This window comes from Epinephelus lanceolatus, chromosome 19 (assembly GCF_041903045.1).
Source record: "Epinephelus lanceolatus isolate andai-2023 chromosome 19, ASM4190304v1, whole genome shotgun sequence".
In the NCBI taxonomy this organism is placed as follows: domain Eukaryota; kingdom Metazoa; phylum Chordata; class Actinopteri; order Perciformes; family Serranidae; genus Epinephelus; species Epinephelus lanceolatus.
Genome location: NC_135752.1, coordinates 35060224 through 35076431, shown reverse-complemented (window position 1 = coordinate 35076431; position 16208 = coordinate 35060224). Strand labels below are relative to the sequence as shown.

Here is a 16208-nt window from a genome sequence, read left to right as displayed (position 1 = left end):
GTTTCACGGTGTGCCACTTACAGGCTTCCTGAAGGGCTGCAGGATCTGTCTGCGGAGGACGTGGAAGTAGTTTGCAGGAGTGGAGCAGTTGACAACGATCCAGTTACAGTCATTCAGCTGACGCACTGCAAAGTCCTCTGACAGTTCCTAAAAAATAAAAAATAAGTAGGGATAAAAATCAGAGGCAAGTAAGAATACCCAGAACAGGATCTCTTCTGTTTGGGAGATAAGCATGCTGTAAATTTTGGAGCTACAGTTTCTGTTGTCGTAGTGCAGTATGTAAACAGGAGGGGTCACGTTGGTATAGATTCAATTAGAGTTTTAGAGTTCTGGATTGAGTCTCAATCTGATGAATATGAGCAAAATCGGAAGTTATAAGGAGTGACAGGTGCATAAAATGTGATGTTTCTGAAACAAACTCACAGGAAAAACATCGCGGTCATCATTGCACATTTGTAGAAACCTTTCAGGCCGGGCAGACGAGTGCTCTGGACCCTGAGAGAAAGAAATAACATGGAAACCCAATCAGGAGGTGACACGTTATATATTTTTAACACAGCTCCAGTGAAAATGTAGATCAGCCCTAATCACAAGGTGACATTGCAGCATCATGAGACAGAAATAATCCAGCCTGAGACACAGCTAAAAGCAGAATGTGGCACAACAAGTTTCTCAGCTCCTACCATTCCTTCCATGCCGTGAGGAAGCAGCAGCACGATGCCGTTCTGTCTGACCCACTTGGCCTGACCCGAGCTGATGAACTGGTCGATGATACACTGAGCCGTGTTGTGGAAGTCTCCGAACTGGGCCTCCCACAGCACCAGCGCGTTGGGACTGGCCATGGCGAAGCCTAATTCAAAACCTGCACAGAAAAAAGAGCAGGTTCACTGATGAGCAAATCAATCTTCAATGAGTCTGGAAGTGACAAACTCAAAGATAACAAGATATCAGTCTTGGTTGTGGCAACACCTGTAGATACTGTAATACTATCTTTATAATGAGGATTGTGGAGATGAAGTAACCATCAATCACAGCTACAAGATATTTAAAACTACTGACAATTTCTTCTGGGGGATCTTTGCACAGGGATTCTGTTTACTGTATAGCATGTAGCATGTAGCATGTAGTGCACAACAGGAGATTGTGTCAGAAGCATTTTCACTTACTGAAAATACTCTGTTTGGTTTAGGTGAGGGGTGGCACCTTGTAGAGTGCAGGAGGCAGGACATGACGCGGATAACACTATGGTGACATAGCCGGTTCTTAATTTGGTAAGGCATAAGTCTCTTGCTATTCCTTGAATTTGTCTGACCATTTTGACTTCGGCCCTTACAGAGAGAAGTTCCCAAATCTCGTCATCTCATATTTTCATTGATGTCTCTGTATAAATGAAGCTCAGCCTACTGTAATTTCAATCAGGAAGACTTTCTTTGTGCTCATCCATTCACAATTAGGGATGCACCAGAATGAAAATTTGTGGCCGAAGCTGAAGCCGAATAGTACCGAATACCGAATATCGTTGTTTAGTTTTTCATTAGTTTTTGCAGATGAACCCCCTCCAGATTAGTGTTGTCACGGTACCAAAATTGGATCCCACTGTACGATACCAATGAAAATATCATGATTCTGAGTAGTATCACGATACCACAGCGAAAATGAGGCAGATGTGCCTTTTGTCATTTATAAAAAGATAAATCACTTTTCTATAATACATCAATGATATTTCAATGGAATAAATTACTTACTGACTTATTCATACTTCAAAAACAGCATCAATAAGTGATTAACATAGGGGGGATCAAAAATAAATAAATAAATAAAATAAGAATCAACCAGCCACCCTCCTCCCCTGACAAGTAAAGAACAGTCCCTTCATAAGTAAAGAACAATCCCTAAAGTGCGGTGAGGTTTGTGGACCGTGAACGGCTCATACTTGTGTTCAGCTGGCTCGGCTGTTCAGGTACTTCTGGGCAGTCATGACGCCAAGAAGAGGATATTATTGGAGCCGACTGATCCGTAGCCGGTAAGCCGATGGCCGCCGTATTTGACAGGAATACATTACTGTCTATGTCTGTGACCCCCGTTCAACCCACAACCGATGGGATTCGCCTTTCGTTTCTGCTGCTGGTTGAAATCTGTAGGCTGCTCGCACAGCGTGCTGAATGATTTAAGCCTATTTTGCTCGCTCAAAACTATTTTTAGTCGCAAATGCGAGTGTGGTGACGGACGGATCGCCACACTGCCGACATTTTACTCCGCCCGTCACGGCACGCTGTTTGATTGCGTTATCAAAACAAGCCGCTATTATTCGGCCTTGCTTTTAACTTATTCCACCGAATACCGAATGTGTGTTTTTTTGCAATATTCGGCCGAATATATTCGGTTCCCGAATATTCAGTGCATCCCTATTCACAATTCTCTCCATCCAACTCCCGCTGCTTTTCTAGTTATCCAATCAAACTTCGCCACAATCTTAGTGGATAGAGCAGGCGCCCCATGTACAAGGCTGTTGCCGCAGCGGCCCAGGTTCAACTCCAGCCTGTGGCCCTTTGCTGCATGTCACTCCCTCTCTCTCTCTCCCCCTTTCACACTTGTCTGTCCTATCAATTAAAGGCTAACATGCCCCAAAAAATATCTTCAAAAAAAAAAAAAAAAATCACCACGATCTCTATCAGCCAATCAGGATGCTGCTGCAAAAGTTTAAACCTGCCCTCTCCTCTGCTGCTGTCAGCCATCATTTTAGGCAGAATTGTCTCGCCCTCCTCCACCTTGTATCAAGAGTCCAGGACAAGCTCAGCAAAGGCTCATTCCTCGACTCATCCAGATCATTTCACCTTCTCCACGTTCCTCTCATCTCAAGTTCACCACCTCTACCACCATCATTGTCTAGACCCAGTTCCCTATTCGACTATGGATTCATCACCCTCCTTAAATCATGCCATCTCTACGGGGTCTAATGGCCAAAGACTTTCTTCATTTTTCATTCTTATGTGCACCTTAATAAATATTCTTTTACTATAAAAAATGAGTCTCTCCTGATTGAAATTACTGTTTTTCTTCACCTTCAGATGTTTATTTTCTTCTGCTTTCATGCAAATCGCATGACAGAAACATCATCAACACACTCACTCACTTGCTGAGAATTCTCTGGACAGTTACCTGCTCTATCCACATATAGGCTCAATTGGACATAACACTGATTTTGTGCTGGAGAGCGGGCAAGGTAAAGTCCGTTTAATGTCTGATCCAACTTAACTAAGTGTTCTCTCATACAGCTCCCTCGGGTAATGCCTAGACATTTTTAGGTTGGCATAGCCTGTGTGAAAGAGGCCGATGTTACTCACCCAGCACTCCATACTCAGACAGAGAGCTGTTGCAGACAGTGTAAGGAGCTTGATCAGGGGAGATGTAGTTCATTGGGATGCAGATCCTCTTATCAACGTTCTGGTCGTGAAGAACATGGTGTCGATGGCTGTGAGGCAGAAACAAAAAGGATAAGTTGAGCAAAAATTGTAAAAACAAAAACAGCATTAATCCTTGTCTGTTTCCTGACAGTGACGGCCCTATTTCATCCAGTATTTTTCACCCTTGTCTTTCTGTAATCGACTGGTGTAAATCATGCTTTAAAACTGAACGTACAGTAGATAGGGGGGTTTCTCTGAAGCCATAAAGATCCTCATGAGGAAGAAATCACATCTGCACAAACCTCTGGACACACCTCCAAAACACACAGAGAGAAACAGAACCTGTACCTGAACGTGCCCCTCTCCACATCCTGTCCACTGAGGCGTACGTGGATCCCCTCTTTGAGCAGAGAGCCAAGGGCCATATACTCCCCAAGAGCCCAGTCACACACTCGCTGGTTCACCATGTTAGCACGGCCCTTTAGGATGCGACTCAAACCTGAAACAGCGTCAAAACAAAGATTTAAAAAGAGACTGGCAACACTGTCAGACATTGAAACAGGATGAGGAGAGCAGACAGTACCTCCATGTATCGTGAAGTCTTCCTCTGGCACAGAGGAAGCAATGTTTCCAATATGGACGAGCTCTTCTTCAGTGATGCCAGTGGCAGGGCAGTTCATAGTTTTGGGCTGTCCCTCCAGTGTGAAAAACTCTACAGACATACCAACACAAAGATTTCACAGGTCAATGCACGCAAAAAACACAAACTGTGATGAATATACAATAAGAATTAATAAAAATATAAGAATCCTCACCAGGCCACGGTGAGTCCAGCCAGTGTTTGATGTGAAGGATCTTCTCATCTTTGGAACGAGCGTAAGCGTCTTCACAGATTTTGTCGTACCTCGCTATTTCCTCCTGAAAGAGATGGAAAACTTATGCGAGTATCTGTCTTATGTACAGTAGCTCATTGCTTAGTCACAAGCCTGTGTAGGTTGCAGAACATATTCACCTCCTGACAGTGAAAGGGTGTGACAGCCTTTGAGTTGTGGCCACATTTCAGGTGTTTGCTTACTACGTGGAACCTCAGTCATTTCTCCAACAGGCCCTGTTTACATCTGGTATGAACATTCATCTTGGGTGGTCTGATTTCAAATAGAAAGCTCTAACCCTGTCTGTTGATACCTGGCATTACAATCGTGTCCTCATACGTCTCAAGTGACCACTTGTGATCAGATCTCACTTCCCCACTTCTCACAAATAAACACATACACCACAGATCTAGACGTCTGCTGACAAAAATCCTTCATTCGGGTAAAACACAGTTATAAATGACTAAGCTCTAAAAACTGTAATGTAAAATTTTGGCTTAAAACTCGACATAAAGTCAATTTATAACAGCTTCTTGCAAACAACTACAACACTGACACATGCGGAAAGAGGATATGAAGCCACTGACAGGCGACAGTGACCATATGATCCTTGACTAAAACGACAGATTTCTCTGGGTTTGAACTTTGTTGGAAATATTTGGGATCATGTAAGTCTTGGTCTGGTCATTTTAAGACATTTTAAAGCAAAAAAGTTGCATATTATACTTTTAATACCAGGTGTAAGCAGGGTTAATCGCTTTGAAATGTCTTCAGCGTACAGTAATTAATTCACTTTTCTTTTAAGTGTGTAGCACTTCACACAAATTACAAATAGATGTGAAGAAATGTACGGACTACATTTTTGTGCCTGTAGGTCATCAGTTATTGTCTTGTTCCTGCTGATAGCACAAAAGAGCCCGAAGAACTGAACAGACTGAAAAATTAGCAGTTTTTGCCCTTTCCACCTCACTCTCTCAAAAACACTTTTGTTTGTGTCAGACTATTCTATTACTATTTCATTCAGACTGCAGAGATGCTCCATTATGTCTCCTCTCGCTGACAATGAAACATCATCTTGCAATTTCAATAAAGCCCTATTCTTTCAGTATAGAGTGCTGCAGCTATGTAGAAACAGCCCCTTGAGATTTAGAATTGTCCCAAGGTAAATGTGACACAGAGGCTGTTTTGAGAATTTAACTGTTAAAAAGTCTCACACTGTGCACGACCACGACAGCAGAGGACAACCACCTTGTCTGCTCCAAAGCCTTGTACATGTTTGCATGTCTGATAAGCAGTATCTGCAGCAGTGCAGGTTGCTTTACCTCATACGCCTGTGCCGTGATGACTCCCTCAGCGATGACTTTCTCAGCAAACTTCTGCAGGACGCCTTTCTGCTTCTTGATCTGCTTGTACATCAGCGGCTGGGTGAACATCGGCTCGTCCATCTCATTGTGGCCGTTACGTCTGTAACAGACCTGAATGTGAGGAAGCAAAGGTTTAGACATGCTTTTCTTATGACACATTTCTCTTGTTCAAACAACCAAGTGTCCATTTTGATTGATTATCATGCAAAACTAAGTGTGTCACTCTGAGTTTCAGTTTTGATCTGCACTTGGCAAATTATCACAAGTTCAAGGTTTCCATACTCTCAAATTTGTCTCTTGTCAAATCTCTTGTCTGTCTGTTAACTCCACTTTTAGCCTGTTGAGCCCAATAACACAGATACTGGAAGGAAGAGCACAAAGGAATAGGCCATTATACTCCATCAGAGCTGCCCTTCAGATGATGTATGGACATATGCCCGGTCTTTTACCACCTGGAAAATGCAAGGTTGGGCACTGGGTGCTACTGTTGTGCCCACTCTGTACCAGCTTTTAATGACACGGTGACAGGGTGCACATGACATTGTTAAGCGACCATAACCAGCACCATAGCATAGCCTACTTGCCCAAAATCCTGAGTTCAGAGCTGATCAGCTTTGAGGTGCCACCCCCTGTGAAGCTTTGGTGACCCCCTAATGGACCCCTAGGTTGGGAACTAGTGTTTTTGGGCACAGCTGTCACGCCCCTATAAAAAGGCGCTTGGGAACGCTTGCACCCCATGATGGTGATGTTCTCACTTTTGGGCGCACTTTTAGCATGTCTACCTTGACATCTAATTTGACGGCACAAAAAACGCGGCATGTGAACGGCCCCTAACACCAAACACATTCCCCCGATTTACTGAAGTCAGATATGGGGGTGTTGTGTCCAACAATTTCTTTAACTTCCTGACACCAACAATCCGACATTTACACCCACCTCACACTGTGATGGTCCAGATGTGTTGAGATTAGAAAGGACCCAGGGCTTGAACTTCTCTCTCATCTTATTCCTGACACAGCTATTAATTTCTGTCACTTTTCATGTGAACACCGAAGTGCGACAATATGAATGCCTCTCTGAAAATGTGTGCCATTATTTCCCTGTATTTCAACAATATTGCGTCCTCCTCTCTGCATGTTGACCTGCTTTTCACCTTGCCTTTGAATGTGTCCAGTGGGATCAGATATAAACACTTTTGCCTTTCAATGTGCTCGTACAACATGTTGTACAAAGTCCCTAAAACGCAGATAATAAGAGTAGCCAAATGGGGCTGTACATCCATTGAGTCAGACTGGGTTTCCCACATTAGCCCTGTCTTACAGTGATATTTTAAGCTGTTAAAAAGGCAGGTCTTTACTGCTTTTTATTTATAACTTGTTTACTTTCTCTGCCATAAACCTTCCCTGTCTCTCTGAACCTAACAGACGGGTTTGAGCATGCAGGTGACATATCTAAATCAAATTCAGATTCAAAACACTATTTGCCTCTGGGAGGGTGATTTGCATTGGCACTCCTACTGTACTGACAAACTTTCTTCACAGCCAGTTGTTTAACTTCCTAGACCTGTCAGGCCTCTCTTTAATGTATAAGAAGCTGTAGCTCATGCAATAAATGCCAGTAGGTAATTAAAATGTCTTGATATGCTATGACTTCATTCTGCCTTGGATCCTCCTCAAAAATCCCCTAACCATCATTTCAGCAGAGGAAACCCCCTGCATATAATGAAAGAGCCATAAACAACACCTCCTATAAACTTACCAAGTCCACGACTACGTCTTTATGGAAGGTGTTCCTCCACTCGGCTGCTACTTTACACACATACATCACAGCCTCTGGGTCGTCTGCATTGACGTGGAAGATGGGAGCGTTGACCACTCGTGCGACATCTGTGGGATAAGGAGATGAACGTGCCATCCTGGGATCTGTGGTGAAACCGATCTGTGTGGATGAGAGAGTTAATTACTACATACAGCTGTTATCATACTGTGCTCATTCTAACCAGTGAGGCTCAATCTCAAACCAGCAAGATCTACTGTCTTTCAATGTCATTTCAGGCTGTGTATTCAAAAGTTGTCAGCACCTTGAGAAAACAACATTTAATGTAGCTAAACTGGTTTTATTTTTTAATCTAGGCGAACTCTTTGGACTAATACCACTTCAAAATCAGACAGACATGTGGATACAATAACATGCTAGCCCGTAATCAGAGCCTACCTGGTTGTTGACCACCACGTGTATCGTGCCGTGTGTGGTGTAGGACGGCAGGTCAGACAGGTGGAACGTCTCGTACACGATACCCTGGCCTGCAAATGCAGCATCACCGTGAAGCAGAATAGACATCACCTGTGAAATCATCCATCAGGTTACAAACATGCTGCAAACACAAGCAAATGTGTTTTTGTTTCATTTCGATATGTTTATATGAAGCTCAGTGTACCCTCTTGCCCTCTGTGTCTCCACAGTAGAATTGCTCAGCTTTGGTTTTTCCCTGCACCACTGGGTCCACCGCTTCCAGGTGGGATGGATTCGCCATAAGTGACATTGTGATTTCCCGGTCGCTGACCCGGTTCATCCTCTTGTGATACATCCCCAAGTGATATTTCACATCACCAGAACCCTGAGAGCAAAAAATCAAGAGTTAAAGCCAGCATATTTAAACAAACTGTTTGGCAATGATGTTCCGTGACACAGCTACAACTAGACCTAATTCAGTAGTTTATAAAAAGGTTTGGGTTTTGGCTTGTTGCTCGGTCAAAACAAGCAATTTAAGAGACCAGCTTGACATTTTGGAAAATACACTTATTCGCTTACTTGCCAAGAGTTAGATGAGACCAATATGGTAAGTGTACCTCCCAAAATGACAAGAAGGAAACTGTGATATGTTATAGTCTTAAACAAATAATCAATCAATCCAAACACAAATCAACAGATTAATTGGCAGTAAAATAATTAGTATTTGCAGCTTTACAACCACTGATCACTAATGAAACTAATCAAAGTTTGCTCTGGTCTCAGCAGTTGGTGTTCACACCTCATCGGCTGCTTCTAGTTTAGAGTCGAACTGGCAGAAGATTTGGTCCAGGTCCTTTCGGATCACATTAGCCAGCACGTTCAGCCTCCCCCTGGAGATGGAGAAAGACAAATCAGGAAGGGACACAAAGCTACAGACCAGGCCTACACAACTGGCAGCCCGCTGGCCACAACTGGCTCAGATGCAACCTCCAATTGACCCAGCTAGGGACAAGTACTGAGATCTGGTATTTAACAGCCCCAGGGCAAGAGTGAGTCAGAGAGAGTGAGCAGCATGAGAAGTAGCGTCAGCTAACACACGTACAAAAATATTTAAACACGCATAGTCTGCCAAGCTTTAGACAACAACGCCAGTTTGACATCTTATTGTAAGAGATATAATGCCACTGTTTACCTGTGGGGCATCCCCATGATCACGCTCTCCACTCCGCTCTGACTGGACTTGTCGATGATGGTTTTGAGAGCTGGGATGAGGGATTCACAACCCTCCAGACCGAATCGTTTCTCCGAAGACCACTTCCTCTGGAGGAACTCCTCAAACCTGTGAACAGGTGGTGGTGCTGCTGCTTCATATTGTGGCTCAGAACAATACATCCCCCTCCTCAAACTCACAGAAACACCTCAAGCTGCTTTGCATGTTTTTCCAGTTACTGACTGAGGTGTGTTGAGGAATGTGGAGAAACAAAGACAGACCTTGTGGATCGGATCATTCTGCCCAGAAGAGTCCTCTTCTCCTCCAGACTGAACTGCATGACTCCTGGTGTCTCAAACTTCTGTCTGATCCACTGGCACTGCTCCACGTCGTTAATGAACATGAACTCTACTCCGATATGTTGACAGTAGGCCATCTGGAAGACAGAGAAGAGGGTTTGAATGGCTGCAAGATATTATTGATTACTTTAAAAGCTCTTCATGGCCATAAACTCTTAAGATCCTCTGGTTCCTCGAGAACTTTCATCTGTCGCAGATTTTCAAATCCTTTGACCTTTGATAATTTTTTATTTTATGTTCCGACCAGATTTATTGCTTCGCTGTTGTACGCCTCTGCGCACCAGTCAAGTTGCACTTACAGTTGACATATATGTCTGTGAAAACATGGATACTTCATCAACAACTTCCCCCCAGGAGCACAGAAGATCTGTACAATCAGCACAGTTTTAAAGTAAACACTCAAGATAGGAATCACCAATTCAATATCTGACCAAATGTCTCCCCCTCTGTTCCTGACTTATGACATTAAATAATGCCACAAAGTGTTTTTGCAGAACATTATGATGTCACAGTAAAGTTGCCCTTTGACCTTTTGGATTGAAAAGGTCATCACTTCATCATTTTATCCTATTACAGATTTGTATGAAATTTTGTCATGATTAACACATGAATTCACCAAATCTAGTCAGTCCACTGTTGAGTCCAGCTGGATGTTTGTGCCAAATTTGAAGAAACTCCCTCAAGGCCTTCTTGAGATACTGCATTCATGAGAATGTGACAGACAGGTTCACAGTAACCTTGACCTTTGACCACCAAATTCTCATCTGTTCATCCTTGACTCAAAGTGGACTTTTGAAGAAAAAGAATTTGAAGAGATACCCTCAAGGTACTCTTGAGATTTCACAAGAATGAGCCAGATGCAAGATTACAGTAACCTTGATATCAGACCACCAACATCAAATCAGTTCATCACAGAGTCCTAGTGAACATTTGTGCCAATTTTGAAGAAAATCCCCTACAGTCTTCTTAAGATATCACGTTCACCAGAATGCGACAGACAGGGTCACAGTGGCCTTAACATTTGACCACCAAAATCTATTGAGTTCATCACTGAGTACAAATGGACTCTGAAACTTCACCTGAGCCTCCCTCGGCATATGGGTGAGTAGATAATGGGTGAATTTTTATTTTGGTGTGCATGACCCCTTTAAGGCGTTTTGTTCTTATGGTTAAATACTAAATCATATTTCATTGTCTCAGTACTTGTACAATCTAATCTAATCTTGATCTTAGACGGTAACTTAAAATTAAAGACATTTTTATTCTGGTTTTTAATTTGGGGTAATCCCACTTTATCAGACAATTGCTATCGTTACCTCTACCAAGGGGATTATTTTTTCGGTTAGGTTTGCTTGTTTGTCTCCAGGATTATGGAAAAACTACCAGCCTGGTTTTCATGATGGTGGAAGGGTGTAGCATGGGCCAAAGGTGAACCCATTTATTTTTGTAGCGTATCTGAATCAGGGGGCGGATACACTTGTAATCCTGTTTTGTGAAGCACTTTGGACTGCATCTCTGCATGAAAGGTGCTATAAATAGTTATTATCATGATTCTAGATTTTTATTTTTACATGAATGACCCAGTTTAAAGTATTTTACCTCCAGGCGTCGTATAATCTCTCTGAGAGGCAACGAGCTCTCGTTGCCGCCGATGAAGGTGGTGGTGGGAAGCCGGAACACCTTGTCCAGGTCTGATTCAACCAGCCCGTAAACACCTGTGTGAACTCATGACAGGAGGAGTAATGAGCACAGGCATGCAAACCAGGTCAAAGTGGAGAGGGGCAATGGGGGAAATAGCAGTAAACAGAAAAAGTCCATGTGAGTGACGTATAGCTGAGAAACAGATGAGAGGAGGGAAAAAAGAGGGGACAGGAAACACCACTGAATTTAAGATTTCCTGGAATTTGTGATCCGTGTTTTTTTATTTTCATCTTCGCTATTTTAACTCCCTGAGCAGCTGTCTAATCTGCCAGATTACATTTAATCAAAAATGCTGCAGACAGACTCCTGACAGAAATATTACAGCCTCTTTGAGCTTTAATCTACCCTCATTTTAATGATAAGCCTTAGAGGAACAAGAGCTGCAACTAGCAATAATTTTCATTGTCCTACTACTGATTAAATGTTTAGTTCAAAAAAATAAATAAAATTGCGAAAAAATGCTCATCAAAATCTCACAGAGACTCTCACCAATGGCCCAACAACTGATGGCTGACTGTTGGCTTGGTGTGTCAGGGCCTTTAGGCAACCCTTAGTGGAGGTCTGGACCCCCAGGTTGGGCACCAGTGCTCTAAGTTGTTGTAACAGTGAAATTTCTTGCCTGGATTGGTAAATTACTCTATTTATCTACTGTATGTATCTAAAAATGACAAAGAAAAACAATAAATCCACACATTTCAGAAGCTGGAACCATTAAATATTTTGCATTTTTAATCGCTTACCAAGTTAATTGCAGATTAATGTTCTTCTGATTGATGATATTAGCTGTTGCAAAGAACACGATTGTACAAAGATCAGTTTACTCATCTTTTGATTTTCATGTGTGAAGCAGTGGGATCTGACCTCCTGAACTGCGCTGGAGTTACTGAGCTACATGAGACCAGATGGAGCAGGGAGTACATTTTGGACTGATTATTAGATTATTAAAAGAGTTTTACTGCTCCTCATTACGGGTAAAATGACCTTTGTGTATAAAATCAGTCAATTAATTATATCCTGTAATCCCTTATGAGGCAAAACTCTCTTGTGGTTACTACAGAATCAAAACTGAACTGAATACAGTCTTAAAATGGTTGAGCTTTCCTCACCAGGACCCCGAGGCTGTGAACTAACCTAAACAAGATCAGGCAAGTCCTGTGTCCTCCTTTAAATCTGCCTCATGGTCATAACCTGAAACTGTGGTCTTTGTTTTGTGCTCTACTTTAATTGTTTGCACATCCGTCCCTTTTATATTCCTTTGTCTGTGTAATGCACTGCTAACTTTCCATTTAACTCACAGAACACTTTATTACCGCTTCAATAAGCATCCAATGAATACAAATTTTTTAATTATTAAACCATTTCCGAATTTGGCAAAGTTTTATTTTACAGGTCTATAATTTCCCTCATAATTTTCTTGGACGTTTTGCTGGAATGAACAAAGTTATTTGGTATTAATTCCACAGAAAATACACACAAGGTTTTTGAAGTTTAGTTTTGCTGACTTTGTTCAATCAGTAGTTGTTGATTTTCTGAGAAATTTTCCTAAACAAACTGCTCCACTCACCCAAGTAAATATTTGTTTAAGACAGGAAACTTTGTTCTCCTTATAGGCTGAATTATATTCTTGTTTGTAGACAACTGTCATATTTTTTGCATGTTGTGCTGATCTGCTATGTAGTGATTAAAAATCTTGTAGATTATGCCAGAAATAAACTGAAATAAATCAATTCTACAATTTCTATTCTCTCAATTAATTGATATATTGATTAACCGAATAGTCTATAAAATGTCAGAAAATAGAGCATAATCATCCCAGAAATTTCTTGAATGTCTTAAAATGTTTTCATTTTGTGTCCGACCAGAGTTTGCAGTGACGCCACTTATGTTATGCCTCGTTAGTTCACCGCACGGACCGTTCAATCTGGCAACAACTGCAGCCGGCTCAAACGTGATTGGTCAATATCACGCGGACTACAAACAGCCTACAACCGGAAACCAGGGCTCTTCCGCTCTTCTTCCGGAGGCAAGACCTCCAAGGGTTTGCCTGGTCTCACCACCAGACAATCAGAGATCTCCGCCTTCTGATAGTCTGGGGACACTCCTTTCTAAAGTGTGTTTAACACACCGGCGAAAACGGCCGGCAACAAAGTAACACCTCTTGTATTTTTGAAAAGGACACGCCTTTTCGGAAATGTGCGCTCCCCCTTTTCTCGTCCGCAAGGAAACAAACACACAGAGAGCTTGAAAATGGATGCCGAGAGATTAAACTCCGTTTTTTCAAACATGTGCTCATCCGTGAAGAAAATATTTTTTCCAGCACATGTCTTAATTACAACATGATTGAGCTAACTGGAGTAGTTTCATGTCGTATCTGACAACGGGAGGCTTTTAACAGATGACGTCCTGATGTTAGCTTTGCTGCTAGTGTTAGCTGTCCCTGTCAGCTGCAGCCACTGATGCTTTCTAGACATCGTCATTTCCCAAAACTGAATAAATACCACACAGCAACACAAAACTGCTTTGCTAGCTCAATCATGTTGTAACTAAGATATCCGCTGGAAAAAATATTTTTTTCACAGACCGTTTAATGAGTTATTACCTATTACAGACACCGCTAACGGCTAAGAAATAGTAATGTTTGTTCAATCATTGTGTTTATAGACTTTACAAACATCGGATTAGTCTAAACGGTGATACAGTGATGTGAAAAATGTGATATATATATATATATATATATATATATATATATATATATATATATATATGTATACATATATATATATATATAGCTAAATGCTCTGCTGGTTTTCTACCCGGAAGTATTTGTAAACAACGAGGCGATTGCCTCTATAGTCCGGCCGGACGGATGAGTCATGGCCTTGTAAAAGATTATGTTTGTTTCTTAAAGTTGGCGAGAATGTGTCGCCACAAACGTGACAAACATCCACTAACTTTGACGGCGTTTTCTGCGAGCGTGGCTGAGCCATTTTGTACCGCTACACGTGTTTCTAGTGGGACTATGTTTACAAGCACAAGAGTTCAGCGAGCCACCGAAGGACCGCCCTGCAGATTTACTATTGGTTCTGCAATGTAGGGAGTTTTTTTAACTCTGAAATTGTATCCGCCCATCTAAACACAAAATCAGGGAGAAAGTCATCAGTCTTTAGTTAAGCAAAGCGTCTAAAGACTGACTTGTGAGTCTAGGGTTTGCCTACAGACTCTACATTCACTGAATGTAGAGTCTGTATATAGAGACTAGTGTCCGACAAACTGTCTAAGACCCAAAAATACTCAGTGTAATATCACATTAAAGAAAGAGAGAGCAAATTCTCACAGTTGAGAAGTTGGCCCCAGTGAATTTTTCAGTTTTACTAAAAAACATTTTATAACTTTTTTTTTCCATTTTGAATAAATGAGGGTAAAAGTACATTTAAGGAAGCTAAGTAACTGTTGTAGTACATGATTCTGTTTTTGGTTCAAAACAATCAGCACATTTTTGAATAAAATAAGCAAAAAAACCTCAGAAATGTTGTGCAACAAATTCTATTTTACCACTAATGACTCTAAATTCGTCATTTTACTGACTGTCTTTGACTTTGTGAGTTTATGTAAACAAATATTGACTGGACTTGGCTAAAATCAAATACAGCAAGTTGAAAAAGCTAACATCAGGAATACTGTCCATTGGCCGAGGTCCCTAATAAAATAATTTATAGATCGAACATGCACATGTATTTCACCAGAGGGGCAAGTAGAAGCTTGATTAGTCTACCCCTGGCAAAAGTATGAGAAGAACTGTTCTTCACAGGGCCATCCGTGCACAGAACTGTCTTCCAAGAGTCATTACAGAAACTCAAGGTATAGCCTTCTTCAAAAAGAAGCTGAGATGTCACTTATTAGAGAGTCAATGATGACAATGTTGAGCCTTGTATTATTTTAAATTATTTGTATGCTTTCTTATTGTGTAAATATGTTTTGCGTGATCTGTTAAATTGTATTTGTATTTTTATGATACTGTAAAGTTTTCGGACCCCAGGAAGACTAGCCGGCATCTTGGCGTCAGCTAATGGGGATCCTTGTTAATAAACAATAAACTAAAATAAAAGCACAACTTCTTAAATTGACCCTATAATAAACCACACAGTGGATTAGATAAGTGGTGTTAGACAACACACAGGCAGCCAGTGTGCTTCCAACTAAACACAAACAAACAACAAACAACAAACAGGACCGCTGGGTTGGATTTGCTTGTAAAACACTGTCTATATTCTGAGGAGGAGCGATCTGAGACAAGATATGATAGCTGGTGTTTATCTAAAGAATGTGATGTGCTGGTTACACCAAACAGAGATAAGTTGTCTGTGTTTGTACGTCTCTGTCAGCACATTATTGCAGGGTGTTGTGCTGATGACAGGGGCTTTACAATCCAATACACCACAGTCAGCTCTCTGCGTTACGTAAGGGATCTTTAGACTTTCCTCCCTAACCCTACACCTGTGAACCGCCCCACAGACAAATAACAGAGGAAACAAAGCTCGCTCACATACACACATCCATCCACAAACACAAGCACGTGTCACTTCAAACCCTTCCTCACTTTACTTAGACTACTGGCACAACCTACTACATAAACATCCTCAGGACATTGCTTTTCACAATGTACATTTGTTTACATTTATTTACACAACTTGTGTTTAAAATGTTCTAACACTGCACTTATCCTATCATGAACTTTTGATGCCTCTTGCAACTAATGGACAAGCTTAGAACATGGCCGTTATGTCCATAATTCGGCTGCTGTGCTGCAGTCGGCTCCTGGGGATCGACGGCATAGGAGCCTGGTGGTTTGCTGGTGGATTTACAAAGTGGAGGATGAAGTTATTGGTGAGAAAAACTACAAACAAAGGACTTTTTGGTTCACTGCGAGGGGTTGGCACACAAATCACTGTCAGGACTGTGCCTCTACTACTCAAAAAGTGCAGCTGCAAACTACCGACAAGCTACGTCTTTGAAGTGTTGTTTTATTTCTCTATGGTCTCGTGCAATCACTGCCCCCAAGTCTTATA

At 41.7% G+C, this 16208-nt stretch overlaps 1 protein-coding gene across 2 annotated transcripts in view; it reads right to left on the bottom strand.

The window, feature by feature from the left end:
* The window catches only part of ogdhb (oxoglutarate dehydrogenase b), a 37522-nt gene that overhangs the window by 6570 nt on the left and 14744 nt on the right, over positions 1-16208 (bottom strand). Inside the window, exons 5-19 of one of the 2 annotated variants that reach the window (XM_033646964.2) lie at positions 11041-11165; positions 9364-9518; positions 9065-9211; positions 8672-8762; positions 8078-8257; positions 7855-7983; positions 7399-7578; positions 5599-5751; positions 4220-4322; positions 3988-4116; positions 3753-3903; positions 3345-3472; positions 684-862; positions 424-495; positions 22-147 (exon numbers count right to left, since the gene is read on the bottom strand). In XM_033646964.2, coding sequence (XP_033502855.2) covers positions 22-147; positions 424-495; positions 684-862; positions 3345-3472; positions 3753-3903; positions 3988-4116; positions 4220-4322; positions 5599-5751; positions 7399-7578; positions 7855-7983; positions 8078-8257; positions 8672-8762; positions 9065-9211; positions 9364-9518; positions 11041-11165 — 2048 coding nt within the window. The remainder of the gene's footprint in view (positions 1-21; positions 148-423; positions 496-683; positions 863-3344; positions 3473-3752; positions 3904-3987; positions 4117-4219; positions 4323-5598; positions 5752-7398; positions 7579-7854; positions 7984-8077; positions 8258-8671; positions 8763-9064; positions 9212-9363; positions 9519-11040; positions 11166-16208) is intronic. The other variant, XM_033646965.2, reaches the window with a different exon arrangement.